The 22,577-nt window shown below is 50.4% G+C and overlaps 1 protein-coding gene and 1 non-coding gene across 2 annotated transcripts; one reads left to right on the plus strand and one right to left on the minus strand.

The window, feature by feature from the left end:
• The first annotated feature begins 1,598 nt into the window (after window positions 1-1,598).
• Window positions 1,599-22,254, plus strand: SMPDL3B (sphingomyelin phosphodiesterase acid like 3B). Its single transcript, XM_036351669.1, has 9 exons — window positions 1,599-1,725; window positions 4,336-4,617; window positions 12,001-12,214; window positions 13,227-13,324; window positions 15,357-15,500; window positions 16,510-16,676; window positions 18,510-18,690; window positions 18,773-18,906; window positions 21,660-22,254. The coding sequence occupies exons 2-9, from the start codon at window positions 4,557-4,559 to the stop codon at window positions 22,029-22,031; spliced, it is 1,371 nt and encodes a 456-aa protein (XP_036207562.1). The 5' UTR covers window positions 1,599-1,725; window positions 4,336-4,556; the 3' UTR covers window positions 22,032-22,254.
• Window positions 7,406-7,512, minus strand: LOC118677805. Its single transcript, XR_004974531.1, has one exon. It is a non-coding gene; the product is annotated as a U6 spliceosomal RNA (small nuclear RNA).
• Window positions 22,255-22,577: the final 323 nt, after the last annotated feature.

Here is a 22,577-nt window from a genome sequence, read left to right on the forward strand (position 1 = left end):
AGGGAGAGGGAGAAAGCAATAGAAACATGGATGAGAGAGAAACATTGATCAGCTGCCTCCTGCATGCCCCCCACTGGGAACTGAGCCTACAACTCAGGCTTGTGCCCAGGCTCAGAATCAAACCCACTATCTCTTGGTGCATGGGAGGACTCTCAATCCATTGAGCCACACCAGCCGGACAAGGGCGAGGGGTGCCTGTTTCTATTCTCACAGGAATACCTTGTGGGTTAGTAGTGGTGGTGGTGATGGTGAAAAGGAAAATGGGGGTAGAAGGGCTTGCAACCTAGTTCAGTATCTGGTTAAAACTAGTCTTACTTCCCCACACTGACTTGGGCGGAGCTGCAGGGCCTAACCCCAGGGCCCCGTCACAGCTGACTTGGGGGAAGCTGTGGGGACCCTCAGGGGCCCGCCACAGGAAGAGATATATAGGTCAGAGCCTCCCCACGAGTTCAGTTCAGGCTTTGGATCCGGAATTCCCTGTGCATTCTGCCACAACAATGGGGGGCTTTCTGGGGACACTGACCAAAAAACTGGGGTATTTAAAAGAAGTCTTTGCAGTCAGCCAAAAGCTGAGTGGGACTCTAGCACCCCTCAATGGGTTTACAAGGAGCACCTGAGCCTGCCCTAGACTTTCAGCCTGTCCTCCTTCCCCACCAGTCCCCTGGCTTACCTTCCAAGCGAACCTCAATGTGCCCCAGATACTGTCCAGCAGGTATGAATCAGGCCATAGGCTCTGGTGCAAGAAATGTCACACTGCCTTGTTTTTGTTAAATCAACAGCTGAAATGGCACAAAATTCAGTCCTGGTGGTTATTTTGATGCCCTCCTCCTCCCTGGGGTGGCTCAGGGCCCTGAATATGACTGTTTTTCTGTAACAAACTACTTGTACTTCTTAACTCCTTCACCTTTTTCACCCACCCCGTACCCCGCTCCCACTTTCAATAATAAGAGATTAAACCCCTGTCACCTTCTCAGTCTGAGTCAGATCCCTCCTCTCGGCTTGTCAAGCCACTGAATATGCTGAAATGCATGCCGTCCAGTGGGTTACCTCCCCATCTTGAGGGCAGGACTGCCTTGGGTCCCCTCCGTCTCCCTGGGACATGGTTCCCAGCATGAATGAATGGATGACTCATAGTCGTGATTCATTTGTGAATGAGCAGCTTTATCCCCAACTAACAGTGACGTTCCTTTGATGGCAAAGCCCAGCCATGTTCTACAGGTTTGTTTGCTCTCCAAGAGCTTATGACATTTGCCTCCCCGTGACTGGGGTTAGGTGAGTGCCCTCAAGAAACCAGTTGCTGGCTGGACTGACATGCTCTGAGGAACTGGCGGTGTTACCGATGAGACAAGGAGGCCTTGGTTCTTGTCTTCTTGAAGGAAAGATTTCAATCAAGAGACGAAGTGTAGAAAAGCAAGCATGAATGCATTGACCGCAGCAAAAATACATTTAGGAAGTGAAACAAGGAAGAACGTGGAGCCCAGTTAGTGTGGCTCAGTGGTTGGGCGTGGACCTATGAATCAGAAGGTCCAGATTCAATTCCCAGGGGGGCGTGAAACCCAACAACCAATGAGTCCCGGCTGCCTGTCACCACTTGAGCCAATTCCGCAGAGACAGGGTTGAATTATATAAGAGCGTTTACTCCAAACTGCCGGCGGGATGGGAGAGCAGCAGGCCATCCACAAACATCTGCTCTGCAGCCCCCCATAAGCCAGCTGCTTATATAAGGTAGGACAAAGATTCCATGGGGAAGCAGGGATTTCAGGCATGGAGCGGGAGGCTATGTGGGTTTAGGGCAGGGGTGGGCCAACTTTTTGACTCGAGGGCCACAATGAGTTCTTAAACTGGACCGGAGGGCTGGAACAAAAGCATGGATGGAGTGTTGGTGTGAACTAATATAAACTCAAAGTAAACATCATTACATAAAAGGGTATGGTCTTTTTTTTTTTTTTTTTTTTTAGGCCAGATATCTAATTAGTTTAATGAAATGTTTAATTATCTTGTATTTCCTATTATGTATCTCTGAGTTATATACATGTTTATAAAAATCTCAAATGGGGAAGTATCCTAGTGGAAACTCTTTATAAATTTGATACTCCTTTATAATTCACATACTCAAGGTAATAAACAGGAAAACTTTTCATTACTGCAAGTCTATAGTCTATGAGTCCGATTTCCTACAAATAGCACGTGTACTCCTTTTCATGAGGAGTAAACATGTGCAAATATCATGAAAAGTATTTTCTGTGTTTCTCCCTTTTGAGTTTGTAATAAAATCCTTAAAATTCTATATGAATCAGGCCACGCCTTCTCTGGCCTTTGTTGTCTTTGGGGATTACATCAGTGCTGGGGTCCAACCCCAGCGGGTCCAGGGGTCCCCAAAGGTGTGGATGGAGTCAGCAAAGAAGGAATGACACGGAGACAGCGTTCAGTTGATCAGCAGCCTAGCCAGGATCTCCAGCGAAGTTCTGGTTAGGATCTCCAGCCAGGTTCTGTGTCCATGTTCTCTCGCTAGGTTCTCCAGGTTCTCCAGCCAGGTTCTGTAGCCATGTTCCCTCGCTAGGTTCTCCAGCCAGGTTCTGTGTCCATGTTTTCTTGCTAGGTTCTCCAGGTTCTCCAGCCAGGTTCTGTAGCCATGTTCCCTCGCTAGGTTCTCCAGCCAGGTTCTGTCCAGGTTCTCCAGCCAGGTTCAGTCACCAGGTTCTAGTCAGGTTCTCTTGCCAATTTTTGTAGTCAGGTTCAGTCCAGGATCTTTTGCCATGTTCTCTCCAGCGAAGTTCTTCTGTCTCTAGGTTCTGTGTAGGTTCTGTCTTCTAAGTTCTGTGTGTAGGTTCTGTGTCTCTTGGCTCTGTCTTCCAAGTTCTGTCAGGGTATGGTCTTTTTTTTCAATAGTTTTATTCATTTCAAACGGGCCGGATCCGGTCCACGGGCCGTAGTTTGCCCACGGCTGGTTTAGGGGATTAGCCCAGGATGAGCTGCCGCTGCCTATTGCTCCCCTGGTTGCAAGTCTCATGGGGTCCTCGGAGTTTAGGAGATACGTGCCTGTGGGGGAAGGGGAGGGGAAGGAGTGGCATGGGGATTAAAGGCTGGATGTTGTAATGTACCCCTCGAATCTCAGAAGGATGCCTCAAGAAGTCGAATTAAAGAGTCACATTTATTGAAATCCGGGACTATGAGGGGCCATTCCCCAAATCTCATAGTGATAAGATGGTGGCAAAACCAGACTTATATAGGCAAAGATCACAAAGGTATTGATTACATCTCAAGGTTTCGAATGAGGAACCTGGTTTGCAAAAAAGCAGTTTACAGCCAGAACCGGTTTGACTCAGTGGGTAGAGCGTCGGCCTGTGGACTGAAGGGTCCCGGGTTCGATTCCAGTCAAGGGCATGTACCTTGGTTGCAGGCACATCCCCAGTGGGGGGCACGCAGGAGGCAGCTGATCAATGTTTCTCTCTCATTGATGTTTCTGGCTCTCTATCTCTCTCCCTTCCTCTCTGTAAAAAATCAATAAAATATATATATATTTTTAAAAAAAGCAGTTTATAGAAACAGAAGGAGCATGTTATCTAAATTACAGTTTTGGGTCTCTGGATCACTGAATTGACAGAAACACATTATCTAGAGCCCTCGGGTCTGGAATGAGGAACCTGGTCAGACTTAAGCATGTTATCTAAATTACAGTTTTGGGTGTCCGGAACACTGAGTCAACAGGGACACGTTAACTGGAGCCCTCTGACCTTGGGATAACTGTGCTGTCCTTCCCAGGTAAAGGAAAATGTGCTTTCTAAGACCAGTATGACCACAACCCATGGGATATTCACATTACAATCAATAGGGTATTTAATCGAATGGGATGATTTATATAATTCAGAAAATCAAAATAACTTTTCTATTGTTAAACAAAGCAAATAAGTACAGAAGCCAAACAGCAGGGTTAAAGTTAAACTATAGTTTCTACCTGAGATGATTGCTACCATACTTCATGGGCATTTAGGTCCTGGGGGAGGACCAATAGACTATTTATCAGCTTGATGCTGATGTCCCAAAATGAGGTTTATTCTCTTAATTTGTCTCTCCTTGGGTGTGGTTGGCAAATGGCACTAACTGGATTTCTGCTCTCTGTCCCCCTGAGTAGGGCGATTTAAGCTATTTACCCTCTGGCTGGGGAGAAGTGCAAAGACACCAAAGTGTCCTTGGTTTAGGGAAGAAAGGATTTAATAGGTGGCTGCAAACTGCTATTTATCCATCTGTCTTCGTTCCCCTATTCCACTTGTCCTGGAATTTTCCTAGCTTCTTACTAGCCTGTAACCGTGGGACGGGTGCTGCTTTCTCTTTCAGAATCCAAAGGTCTGGCTGGCGTAGCACCCCGTGTGCACCCAGTTCACACCCTGCTGGGCAAAGGAGGAAAAGCCAGAGGAGCCTTCCATGACTGGAAACACCAGGTAACAGGACAGGAAGCTCTGCTCAGGCCAGCAGCCACCATTACCTACTTAGGAAGCCTGTGGCTCGAACCACAGCTCCTGGAAAATCCCACGTACCCTGTGACGCAAGCCCCAGGGATGAGCCTGCTCAAGCTGCTGCTTTTCCTGGCCCACTGGGGAGTCGCCAGGGCTGGACCAGGTAGGCTCTGCCAATGCCTCTGATGTCTTCGTTCTGTATTATGAACTCAGTGTTTCCCGGAAAGGGGACCTGGCCCTGAGAGGGTCTGCCACGGGCCAGCAGTAGTGTGTGGGTTTTTGACTTCCTGCAGGAAAAAATTCACAACCGGAGTCCAGGTGAATTTTAAAGGATATTTATTAAAGCTGGGGACAAGGAAACAAGGAAGGGCGGGGGAAACGAGCCTAGGCTGGGCTGCTTTGGCTAAGAAGTCAGAAAAAAGGGGGCCTTGGGCTCAGGTTCAGGAGGTTTGTCTGGGACGAACTGCCGCTGCCCTGGCTGCAAGCCTCGCGGAGTCCCTTGCCCTTTAGGAGGTGCAGGCCTGTGGAGGGGGGAAGGGGAGAGGTTCGGGTGTGCTCCTGGGAGGGAAAGCTGGTGCAGGACCTTCCTTCTGAGGGGTTTTAAAGGCTGGGCACTGAGGGCCGGTCTTATGCTGATGTACCCGAATACAGTTTATTCTCTTAACTTTATCTGTCCTTAGGTATGGTTGGCAAGTGGCACTACGTGGATTTCTGTTATGTCTCCCCGAGTAGGGTGATTTAAGCCAATCGTTTATTTTTAAGTGTCCTTGGTTTAGGGAAGATAGGATTTACTAGATGGCTGCAAACTGCTTGGCATGTAGATTTTCTAGATGGCAGTATACTGTCTGTCTGTTTTCCTGTCTCACTTGTCCTGGCTTACGGGCCTGTCTCATCAGGATCGGAGTTGCTGCAAGCTGCTCATAGGAAGCTGGAGGTGCTGCTAAAAATAGCAAGGCATGGAGCTGGGCAGAGAGGCCCCGAGAGAGTTAGTAGGCGGGGTGCCGGGGGGGGGGGGGGGGTGCCGTCTGAGCCTGAACGTTATAAGTGGAGGCGACAGCTGGCCAGGGGAGGGACATCGACCTTGCTAAGAGGTAAAGTGGAGACATAAGACCCGGCCCGCTGGCAGGAGATGGTGAACTCACTGAACAAATATTGGTTGAGGGTCTGCCATGTACCATGAGCTATTCCAGGAACCGGAAAAGAAAGGAAAACAAGCAAAGCCCCCAGGTCTCCCGAAGCATCCCTTCACCTGGAAAGAAACAACCCCAAAGACATGTGTACATGCATAGTATTCCCGGAGATGACAAGTGTGATGGGAAATAACCAAGCAGAATACAGCGGGTTCCTGTGGGGTGGCCAGAGCAGAGCCATCAAATAAAGTGGCATTTGAGCAGGGACCTGAGGCCGTGAGAGAAAGAGCCATGTGGACAGCTGGAGAAGAACATTCCAGTAAGAGGAAGGACAGTGCATAGGCCCTGAGCTGAACATGCAGGTGATGTGTGTGAGGAGGAGCGAGGAAGCCAGCGTGGCGGGAGCAGAGTGGACACGGAGGGTGGTAGAGATGAGGGCACGGAAGCACGGGGGTGGGGTGAGGCTTGGCACCAGCTCCTGTATAAACTTGCAGACGATGGAAGGCGTCGGAGTGAAATGGAACGCCATTAGAGGGTTTCAGGCAGAGCTGTGATGTGATCCGACATGTAAACGTTTAAAAGGAGCCTCGGGCTGTTCTGAGGAGAGGCTGTAAGGACAGGAAGGCAGGGGAACCAACTCGTGTCTGTCTGCCTGGGACTTTCATAATTTTGCCACTTAACGTTTGGCGCCTTGGACACTCCTGCAGTCCCGGGCAACGCGGAACGGTGGGTCACCCTAGGAAAGGAGAAGCAGCCAAACCAGGGGGAGGCGACTGCCATCATTGAGTGAGAGGGGAGGGCGGCTCAGCCTGGGGTGTAGGGCCGGAGGTGGTGGGAGAGGGTCTGTTTCTGAACAAGACTTGCTGACAGATAGCGGGTGTGAGAGAGGAGGGGGCTCCAACTGGAAGGACAGAGGTGTCATTCCCTGATATGAGGGAGGAGGAGACGGCAGTGTGACTGGGGATACGTCCAGTCTGAGTTGCCTGTTAGAGGACTACATTTCCATGCAGTTAGAGGGGAGTCAGTGGGAGGGCGGGACCTGTACTTTTCCTGTGGATTCTCGCTGCCCTTCTCTGGAGTCCTTTGCATGAAACCTTAGCGATGATCCAGCACCCTTTCTGCAGCTGCAGAAATTGAGGCCAAGGGGAAGGACCGGCGCAGGGTTCTGCTCCTCGCTTGTCCCTGTGGAGCTAGCTCAGTCCTGGTCAGTCCTCTGGTCTTCCACTTCCTCAGACCCTACTCAGGAGCAGCTGAGCGCCTGGGCAAAACAGTCAAGCACTAAGGACAATGTCCAAGAAGAGCTAACATCTGTTTACTGAGCAGTTATGATGGGCCATGCTGGGCCATGCTTGTGCTAGGTGCTTGATATATGCTGTCTTTGTTGTTGTTGTTAAACCTCACCTGAGGATATATATATATATTTTTAAATAAATCTTTATTTTCAGATTATTACAGTTGTTCCTCTTCCCCCCCTCCCTATAGCTCCCCTCCACCCAGTTCCCACCCCACCCTCTGCCCTTACCCCCCCCCCCACTGTCCTCATCCATAGGTGTACGATTTTTGTCCATCTTTTCCCACACCCCCAACACCCCTTCCCCCCCCAAGAATCGTCAGTCCACTCCCTTTCTATGCCCCTGATCCTATTATATTCACCAGCTTACTCTGTTCATCAGATTTTTTATTCACTTGATTTTTAGATTCACTTGTTGATAAATATGTAATTGTTGTTCATAATTTTTATCTTTACTTCCCCCTTCTTCTTCCTCCTCCTCCTCCTCCTCCTCCTTCTCCTCCTCTTCTTCTTCTTCTTCTTCTCCTTTTTTAAATATGGAACGCTTCACGAATTTGCATGCCATCCTTGGGCAGGGGCCATGCTAATCTTCTCTGTATCATTCCAATTTTAGTATATGTGCTGCTGAAGCGAGCACTCTTCTTCCTCTTCTTAAAGGATACCTTTCAGCATTTCATATAATACTGGTTTGGTGGTGATGAACTCCTTTAGCTTTTTCTTATCAGTGAAGCTTTTTAACTGACCTTCAATTCTGAATGATAGCTTTGCTGGATAAAGTAATCTTGGTTGTAGGTTCTTGCTATTCATCACTTTGAATATTTCTTGCCACTCCCTTCTGGTCTGCATAGTTTCTGTTGAGAAATCAACTGACAATCTTATGGGTACTCCCTTGTAGGTAACTGGCTGTCTTTCTCTTGCTGCTTTTAAGATTCTCTCTTTGTCTTTTTCTCTTGGAATTTTAATTATGATGTGTCTTGGTGTGTGTGGTCCTCTTTGGATTCCTTTTGTTTGGGGTTCTCTGCACTTCCTGGACTTGTAAGTCTATTTCGTTCACCAGATAAGGGAAGTTTTCTGTCATTATTTCTTCAAATGGGTTTTCAATATCTTGCTCTCTCTCTTCTTCTGGCACCCCTATAATTCGGATGTTGGGACGCTTGAAGCTGTCCCAGAGGCTTCTTACACTATCTTGATATTTTTGGATTCTTTTTTCTTTTTGCTTTTCCAGTTGGGTGTTTTTTACTTCTTCGTATTTCAAATCTTTGACTTGATTCTTGGGATCCTCTTGTCTGCTGTTGGATCTCTGTATATTATTCTTTATTTCAGTCAGTGTATGCTTAATTTCTAGTTGGTCCTTTTTCATATCCTTGAGGGTCTCACTAAATTTATCGGAGGTTTCTAGAAAATTCTTGAAAAGCCTTATAACTGTGGTTTTGAACTCTATATCCAGTAGTTTGCTTTCCTCCATTTCTGTCATTTGTGACCTGTTTCTTTGTCTCTGCATTTTTTATGCTTCCCTCTGTTGGTAGAGTGGTTTTGTGTGCTAGGTGTCTTATAGGGCCCAGTGGCTCAGCCTCCCCAATTACCTGAGGTGGACACTCTTGGTGCACCCCTTTGTGGGCTGTGTGCACAGTCTTGTTGTAGTTAAGCCTTGATTGTTGTAATTATCACTGGGAGGAGTTGACCTCCAGGCCAATTGTCTGTGAGAATCAGCTGTGTCTACAGTGGGAGAACTTCTGTGCTGAAGACACCCTTCCGGGGGAAGACTTGCTTCAGTGGGGCTTTGGTGCTCACTGAGTCTGCCCCCTAAGTGTGTCCCTTATGGCTCTGAGGAGTTGTAATTGGATGGTCCCAATCTGACCACTGGGCACACAGGCTCTTGGACCGCTAAGGAGGTGCTAATTTAGCCTCTGCCTGAGGCTACCCAGCAGGAGCTACGGAGAGATCTGCAGATTCCTCTTCCTTGATTGGGGTTTGGAGATGCCCCAATGAGGCCCAGCTGTGAAGCAATGCAAGCTGCTGTGGGACCTTGAGTCTTCTTTTGGATGTTCTGGGTCTTTCTGACCCAGCTGCAGTTTGTTAGGTAATTTTCAGATTGCAAAGGGCCAGGGCATTCATATGCAAAAGCCTCTGCTAGCAGCTTGGGTGGGGCAGGGTCTCAGGGAGTCAACAGGGCGGAGCAAACAGCTATGGCTGCTCCTCAGTCCTGCCCTAAGTGGCCCCGTGTCTCAGTGTCCAGCAGTAATCGCTGCAAGCACCTCTGAAAGAACGCTGCCCTCGAGTTCTGAGTTCCGCCAGACAGTCCAGGTTCTCCCCGTATGAGTCTGGGTCCCCAGGGACTCGCCCGGAACTGGAGTCAGGGCCGTAGGGAGTTTGTGCCTCCCTCCCGATTGCAAAAGAAACCTGTGTCCTCAGTTGCCAGCCACTTTCCGCGCACGCTCGAGCCTCCGTACCTCTGCACTTCATTCCGCAGCTCCTCTGAGTCTCAGTGTGCTTTTCTCTTTCCTTCTAGTTGTAGAACTTCCACTCAGCCAGCCTTCCTGTGGTTCTGGATGATGTCTGTTTTGTCTTTTAGTTGCATTTTTGAAGTGGTTGTGCGAGGCAGCAATTTCAGGTGTTTACCTATGACGCCATCTTGGTTTCTCTCCAGGATATATTTTTAAAATTGATTTTTAGAGAGTGGAAGTGGGGAAGGGAGAGAGAGAGAGAGAGAGAGAGAGAGAGAGAGAGAGAGAGAGAGAGACGTTCATGCGAAAGAGGCACATAGATTGGTTGCCTCCCGCATCCTGATTCCAGCCAGGGATTGAGCCTGCAACTGAGATACATGCCCTTGACTGGAATCGAACCTGCAACCCTTCAGTCTGTGGGCTGATGCTCTAACCACTTCGCCACACCCACCAGGGCTCATGTTGCTTTTATTTTATTTTATTTTTTTTAAACATATTTTTATTGATTTTTTACAGAGAGGAAGGGAGAGAGATAGTCAGAAACATCGATGAGAGAGAAACATCGATCAGCCGCCTCCTGCACATCCCCCACTGGGGATGTGCCCGCAACCCAGGTACATGCCCTTGACTGGAATCGAACCTGGGACCTTTCAGTCCGCAGGCCGACGCTCTATCCACTGAGCCAAACCGGTTTCGGCTCATGTTGCTTTTAAAATGATTTCTTGCCCAGGGGAGGGATAAGGAATTGTTTGGACAGTCATTTACACCTTAGTGTGAACAAGTTTCTGCTTCTTTCTTGAGACCAGATTTAGATTCAGAAAGGTGGGTAAAAGCTATGACTCACCAGGGAGGAAAAGTCAAGAAGTGGTGATCAGGGGCCAGACTTCACCCTCCAGCCTGCCCCCTGGCTTGGGTGGTGCCTGGCTCTCCAACTCTGAAAGCAGCAGCAGCCTGACATCGAGGCCCAGTTTCCTGAGGGTTGGGCGGGTGTTGACTGTTGGCTCTGAGCGACACAGGAAATGGAGGCCGAAGTGGCAGCAATGGTGAAGGGTGAGGAAATCCCAGGCTTCACCCTTGTTTTAGCCAGAAACAGGATTTGGGGCAGCGGCCAACCCTGTTCAATAAACATCATTGAAACTATATCAGGCTTGGTACTGGGTACGGAAAGCGAACCCACTCCGTGTAGCCTGTTTTTCTGGGTTCCCTTCTCTCTAATGCACCAAGAGATTATTGGCATTTCAGCCTCCCGTGGTTTGGAGCTGCGACCAGGTTTCATTCGACCACTTCAGCAAACAGGACGCCTCCCAGTGGCCTGACCTGCCGCCCTGCATCTAGATTCTAGATTCTAGAACCACTGAGCACACCCACAGGAGGAATCCAGCCCAATCTGAAACCACATTCCTTCTTTTCTGGCCTAACATTATGTCCACATCTACTCCCCAGGTTTTTGATGGTATTAATTAGCAACATCTTACAACACATTTGGTAAGCCATCTCCTAGGTCAGATTTCTTTTTTTGGAGAATGGAAGGGAGGGAGTGAAAGCGGGGGGCGGGGGAGGGGATCGGTTGGTTGCCTCCCACACACCCCCAAATGGGGCCTGGGGCCAGGGATCGAACCTGCAACCCAGGTATGTGCTCTTGACCGGGAATCAAACCCGAGATACTTTGGTGCTCAGGCCAATGCTCTAACCATTGAGCACACCAGCCAGTGCCAGGTCTGATTTTTATATTTCCCTGGAGCATGATAAAATCTGGCTCTACTAGTAATTATGGGCTCAGAGAGGTGAAGAAACTTGCCCAAGATCACACCTAGTATGCTTGCTTAACCCTGACCCTCCCCCACCTTTGCTTTAAGATAAGCACTTTCCTTAGAACTCCCAAAGGTTTCTGAGGGTCACGCCTCAGCCCAATCCCTCATGTTGATGCTGGGGATGCTGAGGTGGGGAGATGGAGAGGGACTTGTCAAAGGTCACAGCTCAGGGTCAGAGAAGCCTGTGCTCCGCTCCACTCTGCCTCCCTGGGCAAACCCTGTGGCCCAGTCTCCCTCCCTCCCTCCCTTCCTTTCTCTCTCTCTCTTTGCTTTCTTTCTTTCAAAAATATATATTTTCATTGATTTCATAAAGGAAAGGAGAGGGAGATAGAAACGTCAATGATGAGAGAGAATCATTGATCGGCTGCCTCCTGCACGCCTCACACTGGAGATCAAGCCCGCAACCCGGGCATGTGCCCCGACTGGGAACCAAACCATGACCTCCTGGTTCTTGGGTCTACGTTCAATCACCAAGCCACGCTGGCCAGGCTCTGTCTTTCTTTTTGTAATATTTATTTTAGAGAGAGAGAGACACGATGTGAGAGAGAAACATTGACCAGTTTCCTCCCATACATGCTCCCACCGGGGATCAAACCTGCAACCTGGGTATGTGCCCTGGCCAGGAATCAAATCAGTGACCCTTCTGGTGCATGGGCTGACACTCAACCAACTGAGCCACATCGACCTGGGCCCCTGGTCCATTTTCTCTGGACCCTTTCAGCTGTACCACCTCCCCTCCTCCAGCTCCTGGCTCTCCCACTGCCTCCCCAGGCGGGCTCGGGAGGGCTCAGGCGGGCTCGGGAGGGCTCAGGAGGGCCCAGGAGGGCTCAGGAGGGCCCGGCATTGAGAAGGGTCTCCTCTCCCCTGCAGGGAGGTTCTGGCACATCTCTGACCTGCACCTGGACCCTGACTACAAGGTGTCCACAGACCCCCTCCAGGTCTGCCCCTCAGCTGGCTCCAGGCCGGTGTACAACTCGGGCCCCTGGGGTGACTACCTCTGTGATTCTCCCTGGGTCCTCATCAACTCCTCCATCTACGCCATGAAGGAGATCGAGCCGGAGCCAGACTTCATCTTCTGGACAGGGTGAGAGCCGACATAACAGCTACCTTCCACTGGGTTTCTGCCGCCTGCCACCTGGCACCTTCCTGCCCTGTCCCCCTTAGTCCTCATCTGAAGCTCAAAGGGACCCTGGGCGTGGCTGATTCCAAAGCCTGTGCCCTTGCCCTCCGTGTCCCGGCCTCAGCAGAGTGCAGTGTGGCTGCACGACCAAGGGTGATCCTGAGTGGGGGGTGAAAGGATTAAGGAAAAGACAGACAAGAGAATAATAGCTGGGTCTCAGTGGGACGCTGCCTCCCTGATGGGGTGACAACGACAGCGCCCACAAGCCGTGTCTTTATTTTATAGCAGATGTCACGAGGCAAAGCAGGGGCGTGATCACGTTGTTTGCAGCATTCTCTTGAGCTCCAACCCTGCTCAACTGCATGCACCTGAACTCTAGCACAAGGCACGTGGGGCCATGTGTTCGGACCACAGGTTCAAGCTTACAACCATAGCTGTTGGCTATAATTGTGCTGGGAGGGCCCTGACCTCCAGCTGGGACTTGCACGTGGCAATGAGAGGACCCTGTCCTTTCATTAGTCCGAGGCTTGAACCTGGCCCAAACACCGTACCCACGCCCCACAGTGCAGCTCTCACTGTGGCTGGGACAAGGCCATGGCTTGCCTGGGCATGTGGAGAACTCCCCCATTTAAGTTGGGGGATGAATACTGCAGCCACTCCCACTGGGGTTTAGGGACTGCAAGCCCTAAAGATCTAAATGCAGAAACAGGAGAAGGTAGGTGCCATTATTATTCCTATTTTACAGATGAGCTGATGGGGGCTCAGAGAGTTTAAATAACCAGCCAAGGATCCACAGCAGGTCAATGGCAGAGCCATTGGGTTTGAACTCTGTCCTGCGTGACTCCCAACTTCAGCCTGGCCATACCTCAGTTCCACGGCCTCTTTTCTCACAGCAGAGCCCCCCACCCCCCGTACCCCTTTTCTCATTCCCCATCCTGAGCTGCCCACACCAAACTGGCTTGGCGGTGTTTTGCAGGGACGACACCCCTCACGTGCCCAACGAGAGGCTGGGAGAAGCAGCTGTGCTGAAAATTGTGGGACGCCTGACCAACCTCATCAGAGAGGTCTTCCCGGGTGAGAGCCTGCCATAAGTCCTCCACAGCATTCCCTGAACCCCATGGTGCCATGTGACAGTAGCAGCGAGGGGTAAAGCCATGGGACAGTAGCGGCCTTCATCCATGACAATAGTGGCTGTGGGAAAGTTCTGTGCCAGGCACTTCCAACAGCCCTGCAGGGAACATGAGAGCTAATTGGCCTACGGATACACACAGAACTTATTCATGGAAATGATGGGAGAATCACTGATTGGCTGCTTCCTACACACCGCACACTGGGGATCCAGCCAGCAACCTGACATGTACTCTGACCAGGAATTGAACCATGAGCTCCTGGTTCATAGGTCGATGCTCAACTACTGAGCCACGCTGGCTGGGCTAGAAGGTTTTCCAGTTTATCATACACTTGTACATTTGCTGAATTTCCTAATATCCAAGATGCCATCGACTGTAAGATGCATCGTTTTATGTAGAGTGGTGAACGCTGATGTAGAAGGCTTGCTGACCCAGCCCCTTCCAGGCCCTGCCACGCACTAGCTGGGTAATCTCATCAAAACTATTTCTCCCTGGGAAAAATAAATACTGGTACCTGCCCAGAGGATTGCTGTGAGGATTAAAGAAGCCAACCCATTCACTCATTTTGTCCATCAACAAATACGTATTGAGCGTCTACTATGGGAGACATAAGTTTAGGGGTAGGGGACTTGGCGGTGGAACTAGACGTCAGGTCATGACCTCATGGGGCTTGTAAGGAGCTTCCAAAAAGTCTGACCCATAGAAGCAGCAAAAAGAGGTAGGGATCCTCTCCCTTCTCTTCTGCCCTTGAGATTCCAGGAATTCGTGTTTTTCTTAAATGGATCTTTAATGGCTGCCAGCATTTATTTCAGAGAGGTGAGGTTTTTCCCGGCAGTTACAATGATGGCTTCCTGCTTTGTGAACAATTCCTGGTGAGAATTCTGTAACTTCCTCCTTTTTGCAGAGCTCTCAAGACCTGGCAGGCTATACAGGACAAAGGGTTTGTTAGAGGCATTTCCCCAACTGAGAATGGGAGGCTCCCTGGGGTGAGCCAAGTTCATATAAGGAAAATGCCCTGCCCTGAACTCAGAGGAGTCTTTATTTGTCATCAAATATTTATTGAACAACTACTACACACCGCCAGACACAGTGGTAAAATAAAAGTGGGGATGAGGCTGACAGCCTCCCCTCCCCTCCCCTCCCCTCATAGGCTCATTCCTCTAGGAGGCCTTCCCCCGACGCCACCACTCCTGTTACACACTCCCACAGCAAGTGGCTCTTCCTTTTTCGTAACAGCCACACACCTCTCGTTGCCCAATACCTGTCAACCTGCTGCAATGCAAAGCCTCTGGGACTGGGACTGGGTGCCTGGTACCAGGTCTACATGTCGGTACAAACGAGGTGCTCAGTAAATACTTTTGTTTCATTAGTGAAACTCCCAAGGCCTCCCGGAGTGAACCAGACCGTTTCCCTAACAGTAAGATGGCCCCGGAATTGACAAGAACAAGGAACACTAAATACTAAGTGTCCTTTTTAGAAAAATATTTATTTTTATAGCTTTCAGAGAGGAAGGGAGAGGGAGAGATAAAAACATCAATGATGAGAGAGAATCAACAATTGGCTGCTATCTGCACGCCTCACACTGGGGATCGAGCCTGCAACTCGGGCATGTGCCTTGACCGGGAGTTGAACTGTGAACTCCTGGTCCAGAGTTCAATGCTCAACCGCTGAGCCACACTGGCCGGGCTAGCTTTCTCCTTGTCAGCTGATGCTTCCTCTCTGACCAGAAAACTTTCTGCTGGGAATGGGGTTAGGGTCCAGGATCAGAGAACTCACCGCTCCTCCTTCCCAGGTCTCAGCAAAGTTCAGCGAGATTCTATTAAATGAAGTTTTCTGTTTATCTCTGTATTTTCCTCCTCTGTGGGTTTCTTCTCATTGCTCTTCTCCATAAGCTCTGATGGCCAATGGCCAACTGAAAATGATTAACTCAAAGTGCTTTCCCATATATATTTTTATATTTTTCCTTCCCTTCCCAGATACTAAAGTATACGCTGCTTTGGGAAATCATGACTTTCACCCCAAAAGCCAGCTCCCAGCAGGGAGCAACAGCATCTACAATCAGATAGCAGAACTATGGAGACCCTGGCTCAATAATGAATCCATTGCTCGCTTCAAAGAAGGTACTAATTCCATTTGCTACTATACGCACCCATTGTACACCAAGGTCTAATCTAATTCATCTTTACCACATCCCCATGAGATTGGTACTGATTTTATCCCTATTTTATAGATAAGGAGACTGAGGTTTAAAGATACCAAATCACTTGGCCAACGTCACCCCTTAGAGGAGGCAGACGTGATAGCAGAACCCATACTCTTAACCCCACGGCACTAATGGGGATGAGCAGTGAATATTATTGAGAGTTTATTGTGTGCCAAGCACTACCCTCAGTGCGTTATTAGACTCCTTGCAAATACACTAGGAAAAAGCAGTGATCTTCAATTCAGTTCAAGGAGGGTTTCTCAACCTTGTCACTATTGACATTTGGGACAGAATGGCTTTGTAGGGGGAGCTGTGCTGTGAACTGTAGGCTGTTTAGCAGCACCTCTGGCCTCTACCCCTAGGTGCCAGTAACACCCCCAGTTGCAATGCCAAAAAAATGTCTCTAGACATTGCCAAATGCTCCCTGGGGGACAAAGATCACCTGGGGGACAAAGATCACCCAAAGACAGCCTGCCCAAGGTAACCCCATTCCTCTTCCTGTTCCTCAGTTCCCTGCTGCTGGGGCTCCCCATTGGTCAGTCCAACCAGAAGCCTGTGGCACGGAAGCTCATTGGCTTAGTTCACATAGGTCAGCTCCTAGGGCAAAGAGCCGAGTGGAGAAGGGTTGATGATGCATCTGGAGGGGCAAACACACCTCACTGTTATCACCATGATACGATGAGGAAACAGACAGAGAAGTTAGGTAACTTTCCCAAGTTGCACAGCTAATAAGTGATAGAAGCAGGATTTGAACCAACGTAACCTGACTCCAGAGCCTTAGGTCTTAACCCATGATGCCCATCTTATGCTAAAGATGGGAAGGGAGTATTAAGGGAGGGAGGAAATGGGAGGGTAAAGGGGGGCAGAGGTGTGTTTAGTCAGAGGCATATTTCCACTTCATATTTCCCCTGGCTGTGATGTCCTAGGTGCTTTCTATTCTGAGAAGTTGCTGGGGACGACTGGGCGCGTTGTGGTCCTCAACACCAATCTGTACTATACCAGCAATGAGCAGACGGCCAGCATGGCTGACCCTGCCCAGCAGTTCCAGTGGCTGGAAGATGTGCTGAGCAACGCGTCCAGAGCTGGGGAAAAGGTAAGGGCTCCTACCTCCTCCGCCTCCCTCTCTCACTCTGGAATCACTTCCTGAATGAGTCTCCCACCTCTGCACAAATTCATCTGTTCTTTGCAGATTGGAGTGGGGAACCTTTTTCTGCCAAGGGCCATTCGGATACTTATAACATCATTTGCGGGCTGTACAAAATTATCAACTTAAAAATTAGCCTGTTATATTTGGTTAAACATTTAATTAACTCAGCCCCAATGCCTTGGAAGAGCCAGACCAAATGATTTCACGGGCCTATATGGCCCGCGGGCCAGACGTTCCCCACCCCTGACAGAGGGTCTTTATCAGCCTGGCACCAGGAGGGGGGTTTGTCCATCAGAACAGCCTGTGAGTCTGGGACCCCAATGCCCATTGCAGATGTGAGGCTTGCGAGAGGTGGTGATGATCCCAAGTCACACAGTAAGTGGTGGGGCGAAGACCAGAACCCCTGACTCCAAGTACAGTGCTCTCTCACTTCTGCCACACTCCACGGCTGCAGACCACATTGTGGGCTAGACTTCAAGGGGCTGCCCTGCCCTGTGGGGAAGCACGGGACTTGGTTGGAATGCCTGTAAGGAGGATTCTCTGAAAGGTCGGGGGCCTCTGGGGGGACCTTGCCGAAGGCGGCAGCCCCTACCTTGACTTTTCCAAACAAGTCCTATCCCCTGGGGTGTTTTGTTAGAATCTCTATGTTTAGTCTTTAAAGACCCAACCTTGTAGAAGCATATACCTTCTCAAGGATACTCACCCTACTGATTGTATCTAGAGGTTAATTTTAGTTCAAGCTGTCATTACAATAAAAAGCTAAAGAAGCAGGCAATCAGGGATATTTTAGTTGCTAAAGCTAAACAGTCCCTTAGCCTTCTCTTTTACAGAAATGTGTGTCAGAGTAATCTGTTCATCCATCTCTCAGGGTCTGCTGGTCAGCCCTGGCACTGCCCTTGAGGTGTGTCCAGCTAGTCTGCTGGGCTGGCAGCTCCCCGAGGACTGGTCCTGTGTCTCATTTGCTTGAGTCCCTGCATGGAACAGCAGCACCTCCCAGCAGGATTTCATGGCTGGTGCTTCTGAGCACTCACTGTGCATTATCTCATTTAACTCTCAAAGCTCCACCAGTTAGGTGCTATTCCCGATGACAAAACTGAAGCTCATGGGGGCTGAGGGGATAAGAGATCAACCAAAGGACTTGTATGCATGCATATGAGCATAACCAATGGACACAGACAGTAGAGGGGTGAGGGCATGTGCTGGGAGGTGGGAGTGGCTGGGGAGAGGTCAATGGAGGGAAAAGGAGACTCATGTAGTCTACCGCTGGTAGACTCCAAAGTTCATTCTCCTAATTGCCCTCTCCCTCACCCCCATTCTACTTCTTGCAGTGGTGGCCAAGGGTCCAGGTATTGTTAGCTGAGTGATTCAAGGAATGGAAGATGTGATCACACATGAACACTTAGCATGTGCTACGCAGTCATGCAGGGCAGGCTCAGTTACAGCGCCCAGCTCTCCAAGAGGAGACCAGTCTGCGAGGATCAGGAAGGTTTCAGGAGGAGGTGTCCTTTGAACTGGGTTTTGAAGTCTGAGTAGGATTACAAAAGTGAAATTAAAAAGGGCACTCCAGGTGGCAGGCACAGCATGGGCAAAGCAGAGGTGGGAAGCATGTGTACATTACAGGGTACAGAGAACACTGGAATCTGCCCGGAAGAGGGGAGGCAGCGGGGGTGCACTTGAACCTGTCTGCTTGCCTTTGGGGAGATGGGCAGGTTTTGAGAGGTGGAAATGAAGGGCTGGGGAGGGCATCTCTGAGCCCCTCCTGGCACGCCTTCCTCGTAGGTGTACATCATTGGCCACGTGCCCCCGGGGTTCTTTGAGAAGAAAGGGAACAAAATGTGGTTCCGGGAGGGATTCAACGAGAAGTACCTGAAGGTGGTCCAGAAGCACCATCGAGTCATCGCAGGGCAGTTCTTCGGGCACAACCACTTGGACAGCTTTCGGATGTTCTATGATGATGCAGGTACTCAACCTGGAGGGCGCCTGCCAGCCTCCCTCCCTCCTCTCACCAGCCTCTCACAGTCCCATTGTCTCTCTCCTAAAAGGTGCCCCCATCAGTGTCATGTTCCTTACACCTGGAGTCACCCCATGGAAAACCACATTACCTGGAGTGGTCAATGGTGCCAACAATCCAGGCATCCGAGTGTTCGAATACGACCGAGACACGCTGAGCCTGCAGGTCAGGAGCCCTGGGTCTGCTGGGGGTGGAGGAGGTGGGAGGGAGGGAGGAAGGCAGGGCCCTAAACACATCACCACACTCCCGAATTCTTTCCCAGCTAATCCACACTCTAATGACCACTGAATCTCAGGAAGGTCACGTTACTTCCCTCCTGCTAGAACTCAGGACCAGACACCCCTGGTACTAGCTCCAAATCCTGCCACCACATCAGGTCATTTCTTCTTCCCCAAACCTCCCTTCGCCCCGGATCATTGCCACGGGCCTCTTACCGAATTTCTCTGCCTCCAGCACTGCCCTGCGGTAGCTCACCTGCTACTTACTACAGAAGAGATTAATCTTTTTAAAGCACTTGTCTCTCTCCTGCTCAATAACCTTCAGTGGCTCCCCAGTGTCCCCAAGATAAGATGGATTTCCTCAGCCTGGTATATTCAAGTATGCCCGCAGGCCCACTGCCCACACGTCTGTCCTCTCTACACCGATTACACTGCAGTTAATGCAGGTTCCCAACTCATCAAGCAGCCCGTCACCTCCTGGGATGTGCTTGTGATGATTGAAATGACAAAGAAACATTATTCCTTAATTTATTCAACAAACTATTAATGATCTTCTATGTGCCAGGCCGGTGTGCTAAGCACAGGAGATACCTAAGTGAACACAATAAAGTCACTGCTTTCCTGGAGCTGACATCCTTACAGGAATAAACAACTAAGTCACGTCAAGTACGGCATGAGATACGTGCTGAGGAGAAAAGAAAACAGCGAAGAGGCAGGTGGTGGCGATGGTCACAGAGTGTGTGTGCCATCATAGGTGTGGCAGGAAAGTGTCACGGACAGGATGACATTTCAATCCCGAGTAAACTGAGGGAGCGAGCCATGTGAGCATCTGGTGGAGGAAGAGCCAGTCTTTTGCCCTGGGGTGGGAGTGTGCCTGGTGTGTTAGAAGAGCAAGGAGGCCAGTGTGGCCACAGTGGGAGGCACAAGGAGAGAGTGGGAGGGACAAGGTTAGATCACGCAGGCCATGAGTAGGAGGACTCTGGATTTGGAAGGTTTGGGGCAGAAGAATTAAATATGCTGACTTACAAAATTTACAAAACCACCATGTCTGCTGTGCAGAGAACAGGCTGTAGAGGTCAAGGGCAGAAGCAGGAGGACGAGACAGGAGATGACTGCACCAACCACGAGAGGTGATGGTGCTGTGGGCCAGGGTGGTAGCAGGGGGTGGTGAGACGTGCCAGATCCTGGATATATTGTGACGGCGGAGCAGACAGTATTTGCTGGTGGATTGGACGAGGGGTACGAGGAAAGAGGAATCCAGGAGGACGCCAAGGCTTTGGTCTGAAAACCTGGAAGGAGGAAGTTGCTGTTGACTGCAACGGGATCACTGCAGGAGCAAGTTTCGGAGGGAAGACCAGAAAATTGGTTTGGGGCCTGTTAGCTTCAGGATGTCTAAGTGGCGTGCAAGTGAAAATGCCGAGGGAGGAGGCAGCTGGAGTCCCAGGAAGAGGTGGGTACTGAGATTTAATCTGGGAGTTGAGAAATGCCATTTAAAACACGGACTGGGTAAGATAACCTCGGTCCTTGATTCTGGAGTGAATGAAGATGGAGAAGAGGGCTGAGGATTTTGAAGAGTGTGATCTCTTGTCCACATGGGCACTCAGGGGGCTCTATTCCGCAAGAGGAATCAGAGGCTGGGACTCCCTCCTCCTCCCTGCACCTGGCCCCACCCACGATGGGCCGTTAGATGCAATGTGAGAGGTCGCAGTTCTAGCCTGGGCACCAACGTGCCTGATCAGCGGTTCTCAACCTGTGGGTCGCGACACCTTTGGAGGTCAAACGACCCTTTCACAGAGGTTGCCTAACACCATTGGAAAACACATATATAATTACATATTGTTTTTGTGATTAATCACTGTGCTTTAATTATGTTCAATTTGTAACAATGAAATTAGGGGTCACCACAGTGAGGGTCGCAGCATTAGGAAGGTTGAGAACCACTGCCTTACATCCTTCTCAGGGAGGGAGTCAGACACATGTGGGTTTGAATCTTGGCTCCGCCACTCAGGAGCTGTTGACCTCCATGGGCCTCCCTTGCTTCCTCTGTAAATGGGAGGCAGGAAATACCATGCATACATGGCAGCTCCTCTAACCCCACCTCTAGTGACCTGAAGCAGATCCACAGATTTAAGTGGAAAATGTTGGACAGATAAACCCTTCCAGATTCTAGTCCTGAAGATGCACCTGAGTCCTAGGGGTCTTGGGTGTTTCCCAAGCCTCCAGTCAACCACAATTCTATAGCCTATCTCAGCCAGGCACTCCGTCCTACTTCTTTTAAGTTGCTTTTTATCCATTTATTCTATAAATATTTATTGAGCATCTTCTATGTACCTGGGAGCTTGCTGGGACAGAAAATGCATAGGCTAGGGGGTCAACCACCTGGTTCCACTCCTGCCTTGGCCACTGAACACCTGTAGGACCCTGGGCAAAGAAATTAACCTCTTTAGGACTCAGTTTCTTCATCTGTGAAATGGGGGTGATAAGCACAGTTACTTTATCAGATTCTCTCTCTGTCTTTCTCTCTCTTACACACACACACACACACACACACACACACACACACACACACACACATCTGGTAAGTAGTAAGTGCTCATTAACTAATAGCAGTCATTATGGAGGGTGGGGGCAAAGGCAAGGTGCAGGATTGGGCGTGGAAGCAGACAGTTGTCCATAGCCGGTCTCCTGACCCCTCTCCAGGACATGATGACTTACTTCATGAACCTGAGCCAGGCGAACGCGCAGGGAACAGCGCGCTGGGAGCTCGAGTACCAGCTGACCAAGGCCTTCACGGTGCCGGATGCCAGCGCCCGCTCCATGCACGATGTGCTGGGCCGCATCGCCAGCGACCAGGGCACGCTGCAGCGCTACTACGTCTACAACTCGGTCAGCCTCGACACGCGGGCCTGCGACGAGATCTGCCGCGCCGAGCACGTGTGCGCGCTGCGCGAAGTGGCCTTGGACCCCTACACCACCTGCCTGCGCGGCCCCGCCGCTGCTCCTGGGCCGGGGCTCGGGCTCCCGCTCCTGCTGGCCGCGCAGCTAGGCCTGAGCGCGTTGCTCGCGTGGTGACCCGGGGTGCCGCCCGCTGGATCGCTGGGCGTGCCTTCCTCTGGGTGCATTGGGGCCGGCGCCACCCATTGAGGGCTGGACTTCTTCATTTTCCCAGCGTTCGCAGAGTGAACGGGGATGGGGCAGCCAGATCAGGAAAGAAGCCCAAAGACCCTACCACAAGCTCATTCCTTCCAAGTTTCACGTTTTACAGTATTAAAAAGGCTCATGATGTGTCTTATTATGTGCATTACCTTGTCAATATGTAAACAGTGTTGAAAGCAACTCCCTTGCCGTTAGTGAAAGTCCCCCCACGGCTAATGGGAGTAAAATGAGCCGCTAGGACGATGCGCCTTGTCGGTCCTGGGCCCTCGGTCTCCCCGGCACAGGCCCGAACCCGAGGCACACTTTCAGCTCAGGAAGTCCCGCAGGCTGGGATCAAAATAGGCCTCTCTGCGTTGCAATGTGAGAGGTCGCAGTTCTAGCTGGGCACTCACCTCCGGGCCATTTTCGCCCTCGTGGACCCACAGGGGCCTCCAAGGCAAACACAAGGCAGCGAGAAGCTGC

Source organism: Myotis myotis, unplaced genomic scaffold (genome assembly GCF_014108235.1).
Source record: "Myotis myotis isolate mMyoMyo1 unplaced genomic scaffold, mMyoMyo1.p scaffold_m19_p_2, whole genome shotgun sequence".
Classification (NCBI taxonomy): Eukaryota; Metazoa; Chordata; class Mammalia; order Chiroptera; family Vespertilionidae; genus Myotis; species Myotis myotis.